Consider the following 15,545-nt stretch of genomic DNA (forward strand, 5'->3'; position numbering starts at 1 on the left):
TGCCCCAGGGCTGCCCGACCCCTAGGAATGTGTCACGAACCCCTGGGGGGGCAAGGACCACAGGTTGGGAACAGCTGAACTAGACAATACCCCACAGGAAACAGACGAGCATCACTGACTTTGGAGAGATGGCCCGTGAATGGTGAGACAAAGGGAACTTGCTACACAGACACTGGATGCCTTCCCAGATGAGACGGCGGAGGCCACAGAAGAACATCACAAGTGAGAAAAGATGGCTAATGCACCTGATATTGCTTATTTTGAGGCTTCCACTGTTGATCAGTCACGATACACACGATACTCCAATGCTAAATGTCATACCTATTTCATTACACATCTATATGATGTATCATAGTAATGACCATTTGCCCACTGTAACGTAGATGCCCTTACATTTTTGTTGGACACTGGGACCTTTGTTGTGGATTCAGGGGGGCTTGGGGGCGAACTTCCACATGCAATACATCTGTCTGTCATAGGAGGTGGACATCGTGGGTAGTGGCTTGGGGGAGGGACTCCAATAACTGAATTGCCTGTTAGGGAGCAAAGTCTTAAATCTACTGGAAGGAGACACAATAAGAACATTTTACACCTATACTCCTACCTTGGTATTAGTGTCACTCACCTGGAATGTCATGGGTTTAAACTCACCTGCCAAATGCCACAAACTCTAGAAGCATTTATTGGACCCCTGTTATGACGTAGTGGCCCATCAAGAGACCAATCTCAAAAGCAATGTAGACCATAGACTTCTACCTCCCAGGAAAATAATGGGGTAGCACTTATGTTTAACACCTCTCTAAACTTTGAGCCCACAGGACATAAGGCTGACAAGGATGGGAGGGTAATAATGGTCAAAGGCATGCTAAATGGCCACCTCGTAACAGTTGCCTCGATCTATGCCCCTAATAGCAGTCAGGATCAATTCCTCCACTCCACCCTACATCTGCTTGGAGGATTTGCTGAGGAGAGATAGTTTTAATGGGACTTTAATCTCACCTGGCACGCAGCTGTGGACAGTACCCATCCTCATAGGTCACCCTCAGGGAGCTTCTCCAGGACAGCGAAACAGAGTTTTCATACACTGGGACTGATAGATGCATGGAGGACATTACACTCAAACTCCTGTGATTACACTTTCTTTTCTCATTCACATCACACCTATTCCAGGCTGGATTATGCCTTTTATTAGCCAATCGAAAATCCACGATCTACAGTAGGTGACCATATCCAATATCTCTCTCAGACTGTGTCCCAGTGTCGATAACATTAAACTGGGGACAAGCTCTCTCCAGATATTGTCACTGGTTCTTACTTAATTGCCTAATCCAAGACCGGAAATCCCGAGGTGACCTACAGAAAGCTATCAGGGATTATTTATAACTAAATACTCCCACTGACACAACATCAGCTGTATTATGGGATTCATTTAAGGCAGTGCTCCAGGGCAAATATATTTAATTGATGTTTGCACTTAACAAAGGACAAGATAACAGCTAACCCTAGAAACTGAGCTATGACTTTCAGAACAGGCACACAAGGAACGTCCAACCCTGACACTCCAATGTCAGGTCACAACCATACGGAGTAAGCTTAATGCTATCTATACTAACAAGGCGGAGCTAACTCTGCTATGTTTTGGTCACACTTCCTACGAGCTGGGAAATAAAATAGGATTGCATTTGGTGAGGCAGCTAAGGGTCAAACTGGAAAAGGAATCTATTGAGGACATCAGACGTACCTCAACTGAACTTGTTAACTTAGATGTTGAGAAAGTGCAGATATTTGTGGACTTTTAGAAGACTTTATATCTGCAGACCATACAACAGTCCAAACCCAAAGAGACTACCTGGATGAGGTAACTCTCCCCAAGTGACCGCTGCACAAAATGAAACCCTGGGTGAACCCATTACAGAAGAAGAGGTGAGATCTGCAATAACTAATCTCAAGCTACATATGGCGCTGGGGGCCGGATGGCCTTTTGTCTCAATTCCTCAAAACTTAAAGCTCCTACCTAATTCCCCATCTGCCTTCTTTAACCAGTGGGTCAGTGGGATTGACCACACCCTCAATGAGTGAAGCTTTGCTCAGGATTCAGAAATCAGGGAAAGAACCATAATTATGAGGCTCCTACTGACCCATAGCACTTCTTAAGTTGAATACCTAACTGTACTCCCAACGTCCTGGCAGCTAGACTGGAGGACCTGATGCCAGATCTTATCCACCCGGATCAATCAGGTTCCATTAAAGGTCACCAAACACAAGACAACTTGAGAAGGTTAATCCATCTAATGGAGAAAGTGCAAAAAAAGAAGATCCAAGCCACCCTATTATGTCTCGATGCCAAGAAGGCTTTCAACTGAGTGGACTGGCCCTTTCTATTTCTCAGTCTTAACCACTATGGTTTTTCCGACCAATTCATGACAATGATAAGAACTAACCATGCATCACCTACATCCTGTGTCTTGGTGAATTGGGCAAGTTCTGGGCCCTTTCGCCTGGGACAAGGGACTCAGCAAGGGTGCCCCTTGTCCCAGTTGTTCTTTGTGCTCAGCACTGATCCCTTAGCAGTGTAGATACGAAACACATGAGACATTCGGTGAGTTGTCTTCAGCGCTTTAGCACACAAATTCACCCTTTTTGTCAACAATGTATTGCTGACACAAACCTGAACACCTCACTAGTTGTCCTCATGGGGAAATTGAGAGCCCTTTTTGAACAGGTGGCAGGATTTAAAATTAACCTAACAAAATCATATATGCTCAACCTGACAGTACCCACTGCTGACATGGAGTAGCTGTTGACAAGGACACCTTTTAAATGGGCTAAAAGTTAGATTACCTATTTAGGCATTGAACTAATACCCTGTATTGCCGATCTCTAAAAGGCTAACTTTCCCCTCATCCTCATACAATTAAAGATTGACTTGAAGAGGAAGGCTCCATTATATAGTTCCTGGTTGGGGCATATACTTGCTATAAAGATGAAAGTCCTCCCCAAGGAACTATGGGGGTCATTCTGACCTTGGCGGTCCATGACCGCCATGGCGGAGTGCGGCGGAAGCACCGCCAACAGGCTGGCGGTGCTTCCTGGGCGATTCTGACCGCGGCGGTAAAGCTGCGGTCGGAAAAGGGGAGCCGGCGGTTTCCCGCCGGTTTCCCGCTGGCCCAGGGAACCCGCCATGGCGGCGCTGCTTGCAGCACCGCCATGGGGATTCCGACCCCCTTACCGCCAGCCTGTTTGTGGCGGTGTCCACCGCCGGAACCAGGATGGCGGGAACGGGTGCTGTGGGGCCCCTGGGGGCCCCACAAAGATTTTCACTGTCTGCTTAGAAGACAGTGAAAATCGCGACGGGTGCCACTGCACCCGTCGCACCCCTTCAACTCCGCCGGCTCCATTCCGAGCCGGCTTCATTGTTGACGGGGCTGTCCCGCTGGGCCGGCCGGCGGTCTTCTGGCGGTCGCCCGCCGGCCCAGCGGGAAAGCCGGAATGACCGCCGCGGTCTTTTGGCGGGAACCGCCGCGGTCAGAATCTTTTCCATAGCTTTTCTCAACCCTACGTATGCTACTTATACATTTCATTTGGCAAAACAGTAGAGCTTGATTACCCTTTAAAGTATTTTGACTTCTGAAGGATTACGGAGGGCTGGCCCTCTACTACAACGTACGTCAATTGAGGATCATCTCGGAATGGTCTATCCATGAGTCGGGCAAGCACTGGCTCCATATGGATAGAGCAGTGGTGGGGAGGGTGATTTGGGATCTCCTTTGGAAGCCTAGATCAGATCAACCCCCAGAATGCATACCTTAGCACCCCAACCAGGACAACACTTAAGACATGGGATAAGGTTACCAGGTTGGCACAATGGACCACATTCCCCTTACCCTACACACCAATTCATTACAACCCAAGATTCCACCGTGCGCAACACCAGGACCCTTCAATGCCTGGAGAGAGGGAGGGTGCCTTATGTTAGCTGATCTCTTTCATAATTGGGACTTGCTGACTTTTGGACACTATCAGAGAGATTTCCACAGAATAATTCCACTACATCCAACTACGACACTGGGTTATTCAATCTGAGGTCCGCCTAGTGGCCACAAAAGACTTATGGCCAATCAAGCAATTTGTTTGCCGAGCGGGCACGACTAGAGGCACTATTTCATTTCTCTACTCTCTATTACTCACTAACTCACTACTCACTACCTCGACATATAGCTTTCTGGGAGGACCTCTTGGGGGTTGCGATACCTGATGAGAAGTGGCGTGGACTATGGAGGGATATCTCAGAATTTACCCACTCCTTGGGATTACGGGAAGCCCATTATAAGATTCTCTCTTATTGGTACCTATCCCCTACTAAATTATACAAACTTTTTCCAAACACCCCTCACATCTGCTGGAGCGGTTTTGGCCTTCTGGGTGATTTTTGTCACATTTGGTGGGACTGCCCCACCATTTGTCCCTTCTGGAATGAGATCCTGGCACAAATTAAAGCGATATTGGGATATCCCATCCCCCACACAATAGATTTCGCCCTCCATACTCAAATGTCAGATGAAATCCGACAGAGCCATCTTATTGCTCTGCCTGGGAGCAGCAAAAATGGCCATACTAGTGGCATGGAAAAAAACTGAACCCCTAGTAATGTCACCATGGCATGCTTGGTTGTGGGGGGAGCCTCCCAATGCCAAGAATGGCAGATATATTTTCAGATAACTTTAAAAACTTTGAATTTACATGGGGTCCCTTGGTTTCCTATCTCTCTCGTGGTCTACCACTGACATGCCCAACACGAACAAGGGCGTGACACCTGCTCCAATTTTAAAACTCAAGGGACGACAATGTTACGCCCAGCCCCCACCGGCTGATTATTCCCTACAGGGCCCAATGTTCCTGCCCTCTAGCTATGATATTACACTCCCTTTAGGCACACTTGCCGAAACCTCCTCCCCAACTCCCTGGACCTCTTTAGAAGGTTCTATGACATCAAGTTTGTTGTTTTCTTTGTATACGTTGATCATATTTTATATTTTATGACCAATAGTTATAGCTGATAATACACTTCTACATATGGCTAAACTGCATGTGAATAACTGGCACCAAATAACTTTGGGGCGTAATCTTTACAAATATTGCTTATGCTTCTGTATTTGTCTGTTCACTACAATAATCTCAATAAAAACAAGATTGAAAAAAATGCCCATTAAAAATAAAAATTAACACGGATACGGCCACAAGAGCTATACGAAGGTAAGATTTTAGAAACTTAATATGATAATGCAGATGTGGTCACAGTGCATTCTTTCATCCTTTTATGTTTACTTTTTGATCTTAAGGCACACCAGTCCCTTATATTCTATTTTCTCATGCCTCAGTGAAGAAACTCCATTTAGTGGTTTTCCCATTAAATCATTCTAGGGTTCTTTGCTAAATTATTGAAAAATAAAAAGATTACAAAAGTTATTTTGCCAGTGCTTACATGTTACTATTTTGTTTGACAATTCCTTCACTTGCTAATGATGGCCAGGCTTTTAAGACGTTTATACATGGGCTGGAGCTAAAACTTAATGCAGGACCTTCTGGCAGCTATAAACAACTGTTTATAAGTATTGCAAAATAATGTAGTGCAGGGAGAGAGAAAATAGGGTGTTGTGCTCAATATAGAAGTCTGGCAACATGAACTGCTTCATTATTATTGAAGACCGCCGTTGGAAAATGGCCTTCTCTGAGGGGTCACCCTAAATTTTTTGCTTTCCTCCACCTCTTTTTCTGACCTCATTATTGTTGGTTTTAGGACTTTGGGCACTTTACCGCTGCTAACAAGCACTAAAGTGCATGTGTCTCTCCCTAAAACATGGTAACATTGGCATATTTCATTTACTTGCACATCCCTAGTAAAGTGCACTATATGTGGCCTTGGCCTGTATATTAAATGCTACTAATGGGCCTGCAGCACTGATTGTGCTACCCACATAAGTAGCCCCTTAACCATGTCTGCCATTGCTAGGCCTGTGTGCAGTTTCACTGCCATTTCGACTTGGCATTTAAAACTATTTGCCAAGATTTTTTCTATGTATAAGTCACCCCTAAGGTGGTCCCTAGGTAACCCATAGGACAGGGTGCTATGTAAATAAAAGGCAGGACATGTCCTTATATGTTTTACATGTCCTGGTAGTGAAAAACTCACACTTTCGTTTTTCACTAATGTGAGGCCTGCTCCTCTCATAGGCCAGCATTAGAACTGCCCTTATATACTTTTAAGTGGTAGATTCTGAAATGAGTAGATCTGTCATGTATAGTATGGCCAGAATGGTAATAGAAAATACTGCTTACTGGTAAAGTTGGATTTTTCATTACTATTTCAGAAATGCTACTTTTAGAAAGTAGGCATTTTTCTACATGTACTGCCATCTGTGCCTTACAGCCTGTCTCCAATCCATGTCTAGTCTGGGCTGGTTGACATCTCGCCTTGTGCATTCCTCCCAGACAGCCATAAACACAAGACACTCAACTGCATCTGCATTCATCTGCATACTGAATGGGTTTCCCTGGGCAGGAAGGGTGGAGGGGCGCTCACACTTCAAAGGCCAGAGGCCTGACCCCGCACAAGGGACTGATAACACTCAATAGGACTCCTGGCAGACAGGGCTGGGTTGAAAGGGGGCCTTGTGCACTTCAAAACCACTCTTTGAATTTTCCCTGACTTAAAAGGCATTTTTGGGTACATGTACTAGGTCGGTGACCCTCCAAAATCAGACACTTTTGGATCTACAATGAGACTCTTTCAGAGGGACTGCCTGGCTTCCCAAAAGACTCATCTGGACGGCTTTGTTTAAGAACTGCTGGCCCGCTTGTTGCCCTGCTGCCTGCTGGCCTCTGACTGCTGAAATGACTGTCTTCCCCAAAAGTGCTCTCCTATGTCTTGGATTGTGCTTGCCTCTTGTTCTGAAGTCTCAGGGCCACAAAGACTTCACCAAAGAGAAGAAAATCACTGCAGAAATCAATGCAATGCCTGCCTCAGGGCTGAAAAATCACTGCATTGCCTACCGGATTGATGCAGCATGGGCTCCTCTGCATCAGACCATCAAGGATTTTCAACGCATCGTCCCTGGGCACCAAAATATCCCCACATCGCATGTGAGGAACCAAGGCTGCGCTCCTGAAAATTGACGCATCACCTTGCAGTGTGAAAAGAAACAACACATTGGGGGTCATTCTAACTCTGGCGGGCGGCAGACGCCGCCCGCCAGAGTTCCCCCCCTCCAGAATACCGCACCGCGGTCAGAAGACCGCTGTGGTTATTCTGTGTTTCCCGCTGGGCTGGCGGGCGACCGCCAGAAGGCCGCCCGCCAGCCAGCGGGAAACCCCCTTCCCACGAGGAAGCCGGCTCCGAATGGAGCCGGCGGAGTGGGAAGGTGCGACGGGTGCAGTTGCACCCGTCGCGAATTTCAGTGTCTGCTAAGCAGACACTGAAATTCTTTGTGGGGCCCTCTTACGGGGGCCCCTGCAGTGCCCATGCCATTGGCATGGGCACTGCAGGGGCCCCCAGGGGCCCCACGACACCCCATACCGCCATCCTGTTCCTGGCGGGCGAACCGCCAGGAACAGGATGGCGGTATGGGGTGTCTGAATCCCCATGGCGGCGCAGCAAGCTGCGCCGCCATGGAGGATTCATGAGGGCAGCGGAAAACCGGCGGGAGACCGCTGGTTTTCCTGTTCTGACCGCGGCCAAACCGCTGCGGTCAGAATGCCCTGCGGGGCACCGCCAGCCTGTTGGCGGTGCTCCCGCCGACCCTGGCCCCGGCAGTCCTTGACCGCCGGGGTCAGAATCACCCCCATTGTCTGTGCTGCACCAGAAAATCTGACGCAGTGCCTTATTTTTCAACGCATCTCCTCCTCTGCGTAACCTGTGGTTTCTTATTTTTGATGCATCCCAGGTACTGTGTGTTAAAAGAATACAACCACTGATTCTTAAAAATTGAGGCTCATTTAAACCTTTAAAAAGTGATATCTTGACTTGTGCATATTGGATTTTTATCGTTTGGACCTATTGTATTCAGATAAATATTATCCATTTTCCTAAACTGGTATGGAGTACTTTTTGTGGTGTTTTCACTGTGTTACAGTATGAGTTATTGCACAAATACTTTACACATTACCTGCCTGCTCTGTGTCAAACTACCGGAGGGTAAGCACAGGATATTTTAGGTTGTGACTTACCCTGACTAGGGCTGTGGTTCCTACTTGGACAAGGTGCATACCTCTGCTAACTAGAAACCCAATTTCTAACTATAGCAAGTTAGCTTGCAATTAAAAATCTATAAATAAATATTGCTCAACATGAGCAATGTGCTGGAAAGTTCAGGGACTGGGGCATCATGCCTTCTCTAATCCCCCTTGTGGCAGCCCTGCCAATAGCCACACACTGCATAAAATAACTTTCCTTTATTAAAACATATTTAACATTTTGATTGGTTTGAACTTTTCTCTTTACTACACTAACAATTGACCACTATTTAATTATGTTAAATAAGTTGCAAATTATATCCCATAAACATTTTTTTTTATTGTCAGTGCTTCAAAAACAAAGGTATATTTTATTAATGTATTTATGTGTTTATTGGTATGCACTGCTGCCATTGTGAGACCCTTTGAAATATATGGTGACATCATACACAATGGTGAGCCAGCCAGAGAGAAAATGTTAGAAATACAAGGGGGGAAAGAAATGAGGGTTAAAGGTAGAAGCCTGGAGGACTGGTGGTCGATGTGGCTCAGATGTAGAGGACTGAGAGGGTCTTCTAGATCAGCATTGAAATATTATGTCCAACAGTAAGTGTTGAGATTCAATTACAATGTCTGAACTTGAGCATAATTCTCAACTCTAGTGGCAGGAATTTACAAAGATGTGTTTCATGATGTCTCAAGGCATGTCCTCCGAATTTAGATTTTTCCATTTTACAAACTGACCTTGGATGTCATGCTGACAGGTGAATACCCTTGCTTGTTTTTTCTTTGTAAAATAGCTACTTTAGTTATATCATTTCTACTATTAAATCTAAAAAGTCTATTTGGAGCTGGTCACATTTTTGGGTGTTCCACAATGCTTACCTGTGGTATAACTCCAAATGCTTTTCTCCATTGAGGTAGAGAGATCTGATCCCATGATACTCCATCAATTTCAATGTCTCCTTGTGTCAACAGCAGCCTCAGAAAGGCAGACAGTAGTGTACTTTTCCCTGAGCCAGTTCTTCCAAGTAAACCAACCTAGAATGTGAAAAACAAATATGATTGATACTGAGACATTCATTTTTATTTTTAATTGGCACCGAGTTGTTGCACAACCAGTGCTTCATTTCAGCCAGGTTGCTTTCAGTTCTCGGCACAGCCACTTAATTTTCAGCACAGGCTCTAATGAATGTGTACAACATATTAGAGCTGTTGTCTAATTTTGGGATAAGCACAACAACAGTTGTTTAATCATTCAATTTACACTAATAATGAATATTACTTGCCACAACACCATTCTTATACCAGTGGGTGGCTGGAGTAGTTTGAATTTGTAGAGGTGTGGTGGTTAGTAGTTGTATTGGTACTGTCATTAGCAGCACTGGCAGGGGTAATGGGTAAAGGTCCTTGGTGCTTTTATTTTGACAAATTAAGCACTGTGCACAACTCTAGTTATTGGTAACTGAGTTCTCGCTAAGTGTGACGTGTGTGTGACATGTGGGGCTAAGATGTGACATTTGGTGGATGTTTTGATTGTGGACCATAAAATTACAAAGCATGTCACAAAAATACAATGTCCATTTCAATGTTACAAAATATAACACATATATCCCACCTCCTCAGAAATGTCAAGTTCATATAAGAATAAAGTGCAGTTGACAAACATTTAAGATCAAATTAATAGCATTAGACGAATACCATCCATTGCCACTTCTCCGTGAACAAATTGCTTGGCAAAAGTTAATTCTCTCACATTGGAAGATATTATTTCAGGCCTAACTTCAACTAAATCAGGATTCCTACAACATCCATGTTCTTTGGGACATCTAGCTTAAGTTGTCCATATTATTGTTTCCCAAATTTCGATCACCCTTAATCAATTTTTAGCCATTGCTATTGTGCCTACTTTTTACAAAGAAGCCGTAGAGCTTTCACTGCTGGTGTGAAAACAAATGTGGGCCCAGCAGGCATGAAAAAGTTAGGCCTAATTCCCACTTGGGTCTAACTCTAAAAAAAAGTCATGAGTAATCGTTTGGCACACTCCCCTGTATAATAAAAGCTACTGAATATGACTCAATCAGGTTTCAGACTATTTATGGCACGGAGTCTGCACTGGCTACGTCTTTGATTACTTCAGTTTGGCATTGTATGGTTAGTGTCACAGCCGATTATGCTATTAATTTGCTCTGAAGTATTTGACACCGTTGCTCAGTAAATGCTAATCTAGTTTTTTTTTTTATCTCGGGTTATATCCTTAGCATTAGAATTGACCAGTTCCTTTCTGAATAACTGAGGCAGTCATGTTGCAAACTTTTCTGTGGAAATACAATCTGCTAATATATGGAGTACCTTAGGGCTCCTCCCTAAGTCATGCTCTGTTTAATGTAGGAAATCCTCTACTCATCCCTCTTTTCACAAGTTTGGGCGAGGTATGTCCAGTTCAACAAATCAAATGCCTTTTCCAGGTCTAATACAATGCATGCGGATCTGGGGTAAACCCGTGGGGCAAACTCATTGATCCGAAAGAGATGGTGAATGTTTGAAGAATGTGCTGCATCCACGTACAAAAACATTTTGGTCTCGGTAAATCAGGTGGATTAAGAGGGTGGGTATTCTGTCCTCCAGGAGCTGACTCAGAATTTTATAGTCCGTATTAAAATATCACCAGTGGTCGGCAGGATGCTACTCTGCTCAAGGATGGAAACAAATGCAGCTTCACGTAAGGGTGCAGGAAGGATTCCTGCATCAAGCGCAGCATTAGACATTGTTTCTAGATGTGGTGCTAGTATGTTAGCAAAAGTATTGTAAAATTCTAAAGGAAGTCCGTCTAGGCCAGGAATTCTTCGGGTAATCAGTGAACAAATGACTTCCCTAATCTAGTCCACACAGCCTGGGGCATCCAAAGCCAGCTACTGCTCAGGGGTAATGCGCAGCAAGGGGAGACTATTAAGATAGTGAGCCACCGAAGTCACCACTGTGGGATTAGGTGAAGTGTACAGGCTCCGGTAGTGAGTTATAAAGGCAGAATGAATTTCCTGGTGCAAGAGGAGTAGTGAGTCTGGGTCTATTCTGATGGATGTGCTGGGGTGCTGGGTTTGATTCTGTCTCAGCAGCCACGTCAGTAGGGTACTGGGCTTATCCGCCTCTGAGTGTGTATACTCCATGTATGTTTTAAGATTAGTGCCACAGAGGGGTTCCAGAAGCTCCGTGTAATGAGTGCATGCCTGCTCTAGGGAAAGATGCCAGTACTCACCTCCGATTGCTCCTTCTCAAGGGATGCTATGGAGTCTGTTAAATCTTTAAACTGCACTTCAAGCTCACGCAGCGTGCCCATCTTGCCTCCTATGCTGTGCTCTCTGATGAAGACCTTAAAAGCTACCCAGTCAGTCAAAACTCTACATTTGGCAAAATCATTGCCATAAAAGCACAGAGAACAACAAATCATAATTGAAACTAGTGACTAAAAATATTGAAAAAATAATATTCAACACCCTATAAAAGGTTAAATATGAAAACAACATTACAAAACCAACATCTCATACCTTTTGTTTATACAAAGAGCAGATCTAATAAAATTCAGAACTGCGCAGCAAATTTCCAAAGAACCAAGGCCCATATTTATACTTTTTTAGTGCCATATTAGTGTCATTTTTGGACGCAAAAGCTGCGCAAACTTGCAAAATACAATTGTATTTTGTAAGTTTGTGCCGTTTTTGCACCAAAAAGCGGTGCAAATGTGGCGCTAAAAAAGTATAATTATGGGCCTAAGATTCTCTAAAAAATTCATAGCTTCAAGAAAATTATTAAAACCGGCCACTTAGAAATTAGAAATACTTTTCTTGTAAATTCATATAGAGGGCAGAACAGAGTGAAGTGACTCGTGCTGTTTCGTAATAGGATTACAATCACATGGGGGGAGATCCCGCACCCAGCATCCCTGAGCGGGACACGCAGTCCTAAAGTGTAACAAATTTAGCCTAATGAAAGATAACAGGGCACGGTAATATGAATTTGAGAACCAAGTCAAATACGGCTGTGTATTATTTGTGGTTACAATCGAAATATACAAGTACACTGTTTTCAACTTTAAAATATTTCACAAACTACTATTTCTAACAAATTTCCATAGTGCTTTTTTACCAACATCTTGGCATCCAAACGCATTGGACCTGGTTCTAAAAATATTTCAGGGAGACCAATCTCAGTCAAAAGTGTTTTAACATACTTAAACCATGGAATTTTCTCAATATGTTATGAAGATAAACAATCCAAAATACATTTTCTAGTAAAATTCCCTTCCGGGTCAACCAGTATTTCACCCAGAGTAAAAGAGGAGCAATTTTAGTTTGATCCTCCACAAAAGCTAAGCCCAATTCCTTGTGTGTGATAAAGTTAGCTATATTTCTTGGGATAGCTAACAGGCAGCGGACAAAGCAATTTTCAACTCATTGAATCGGCTCAACCTCCTGGAGTCCCAAAACTCCAGCCCTGTATATGGCAGCAGAAATGCATTTTGTTTTAAATAATGTAAGCAGTTCTGGCAAGAAATTTCTCGCAAAGTGAAAAATAGCCTCTGAATTCCTCAACATCTGCTGAGATTTTATTGCAATAGGTTTGTTCCAAGAGGTATTGGAGCTAAAAGCAATCCCTAAGTAGTTAAAAACCTTTGTTCTTTGCAAGAATAATGTGCGTCATTGTTTTAATATTTGTTGGGCCACAGGACATGACAAAGGTTTTGGCTTGTTTTATTTTTAAATTCAACTCCTCCATAAAGTCTCCAAATGACTTTATAAAAGTAAGTAAGATGGACTCAAAGCCCAAAGTCTACATAATAGCCCTTGAAAGATCTATAACAGATAAATGTATAGACCCTTTTTTGCATTGACGTACTTACTGATAATGAGATTCAAGTTTAAAATGTAATCAATTGTGCCAACCCCTGGCCTAAAGCCAAGCTGAATTGGAGTTAGGACCATTCGTTCCTCTGCCCACGTTTCCAGATGGTCCAAAATTACCCTTCCTAATATTTTAGGTGTAGAATCTATCAGAGAAATTGATCTGTAACACATTGGTGAACATCAGTCCCCTTTCTTAAAAATCAGAACTAGTATGGCTGATCTCCAGCAGTCCGGGGCCTCAGTATCTACAGCACTACTCAGAACCTTTGTAAGTAAGGGACCGATAATTTGATATCTGCTTTGAAGAAATCTACCGGCGCCTGGAGCTTTACCGGGGGCCAAAAGAGTTGACGCCCTTTCAACTTCCACCCCTTCAATAGGCATTGACAAAGGAACCAGGAGTGGTTCTGGTACTTGATTCTCCTCACTCAACTGTCCAGATCGACTGGTGTAATGCAAATTCCGATCCTCTTCTGGGACCATCACTCCCATTCTAGATCTATCAAATTCTACAAAAAAGGGCGATTATGACCTCCCAAAACTTTACATAATTGTTTGTAGCAGCAGCTTCATTTAGATCCTCCCAAGCTAAAGCCCTGATTTCTTCTTTCCTACCCTTCACAATGGCCGTACATTCCTATCTAGCCCTATGGACCTCCTGCAGGCAATGGGCCCTAACTTTTAAAGCATACAGTAACTGTTTATGTGCCTCCAAGCTTGCCTTATTAAACCAGCAAAATATAGGAGCGGGTTGTGGAGATCTATATGCTGTCAGGTCTTCACAAATTGCATAAATAATTACAATTCCCTAAAACAGTTTCATGAGTAGACCCTTTAGACAGGTATTTCTCAATGGAGATCTGCTAGACCTGACAGGCTTAGGGTGGTCACCCTCAACTTTCTGCCTGACTCCCTCCACTTTTTGACACAGTTTTTGCTGGTTTTAGGACTCTGCGCTCTTTACCACTGCTAACCAGCACTAAAGTGCATATGCCCTCTCCCTTAAAACAAAGTGACATTTGCTTATACCCAATTGGCTTATTTAATTTACTGATAAGTCCCTGGTAAAAGTGCACTACATGTGCCCAGGGCCTGTAGATTAAAAGTTACTAGTGGGCCTGCAGCCCTGATTGTGCCACCCATCAATCAATCAGCGCTTATCAAGCGCAGCTACTCACCCGTAAGGGTCTTAAGGTGCTGGGGTAGGGGAAATTGTGTAGTGTCCATCAGTGAGTTGGTTCTTCAAAAAGCCATGTCTTCAGCTCCTTTGTGAAGTTGAGGAGGGGGATAGTCTGTCTGAGGTGTAGCGGGAGGGTGTACCACGCTGATGCGGGGTACTTCGGCGAGAGAGAGCTGGGCTGATCGAAGGGTCCTGTGGGGTACGTGGATATTGAGTCGACTGTTCGGGTAAGATGGTCCGGTGTCATGGAGGGCTTTGTGTGTGTGAATGAGGATCTTGAAGGTGATTCTTTTTTCTATTGGAAGCCAGTGAAGTGTTCGCAGGTGTTGAGAGATGTGGCAGTGTTGGGGCAGGTCGAGGCAGCGGCATTCTGGATGTTCTGTAGTTTGCTGGTGAGTTTCTTGTTGATCCCGGCATAGTGTGTGTTGTCGTAGTACAGTCTGCTGGTGATGAAAGCATGTGTGATGGTCTTTCTGTGTTCAAGGGGGATCCATTTGAAGGCCTTGCATAGGAGGCGGAGGGTGTGGAAGCAGGTGGATGTGACTAAGCTGATTTGGCGGTCCATGTTGAGTCTGGAGTCCAGGATAATTCTGAGGTTTCAGGCTTGGTTTGTGTGGGTGGGCGGGTTTCCGAGGGTGGATGGTCGCCATGAGTCGTTCCACACGTCGGTGTCATTCCACACCATGATGAGAACTTCTGTCTTGTTCGTGTTGAGTTGGAGGCAGCTGTTTTCCATCCAGTTAGCTACTGCTCCCACGCCTTCGCAGAAGTTGTGTCTGGCTGTGTTGGGTTTGTTGGATAGGGAGAGGAAGAGTTGGATGTCATCAGCGTAGGAGACGATGTTGATTCCGTAGCTTCAAACGATGATGGCCAGCGGGGCCATGTAGACGTTGAACACAGTAGGGCTGAGGGAGAATCTATGGGGAAATCCACAGGTGGTAGGAGTGGGATCTGAGAGGAAGGGGGCAAGTCTCACTCATTGGGTTCTGCCGGTGAGGAAGTAATAGATCCAGTCGAGGGCCTTGTCTCTGATGCTGGCTTCGTGAAATCTGCGAATCAGGGTGTGGTGGGAGACTGTGTTGAAGGCCGCCGATAGGTCTAGCAGGATGAGTGCTGCCATCTCTCCCTTGTCCAGCAGGGAACGGAGGTCATCAGTTGCGGCCAGGAGGGCTGTTTAGGTGCTATAGTTTTTTCTGAATCCAGATTGGGAGGCGTCGAGGATGTTGTGGTCTTCG

At 44.6% G+C, this 15,545-nt stretch overlaps 1 protein-coding gene across 1 annotated transcript in view; it reads right to left on the minus strand.

Moving 5' to 3' along the window:
• The window catches only part of CFTR (CF transmembrane conductance regulator), a 1,002,572-nt gene that overhangs the window by 59,850 nt on the left and 927,177 nt on the right, over positions 1-15,545 (minus strand). Inside the window, exon 23 of the mRNA XM_069228908.1 lies at positions 9,115-9,270. Within this exon, the coding sequence (XP_069085009.1) occupies positions 9,115-9,270 (156 nt within the window). The remainder of the gene's footprint in view (positions 1-9,114; positions 9,271-15,545) is intronic.

Source organism: Pleurodeles waltl, chromosome 4_1 (genome assembly GCF_031143425.1).
Source record: "Pleurodeles waltl isolate 20211129_DDA chromosome 4_1, aPleWal1.hap1.20221129, whole genome shotgun sequence".
Classification (NCBI taxonomy): domain Eukaryota; kingdom Metazoa; phylum Chordata; class Amphibia; order Caudata; family Salamandridae; genus Pleurodeles; species Pleurodeles waltl.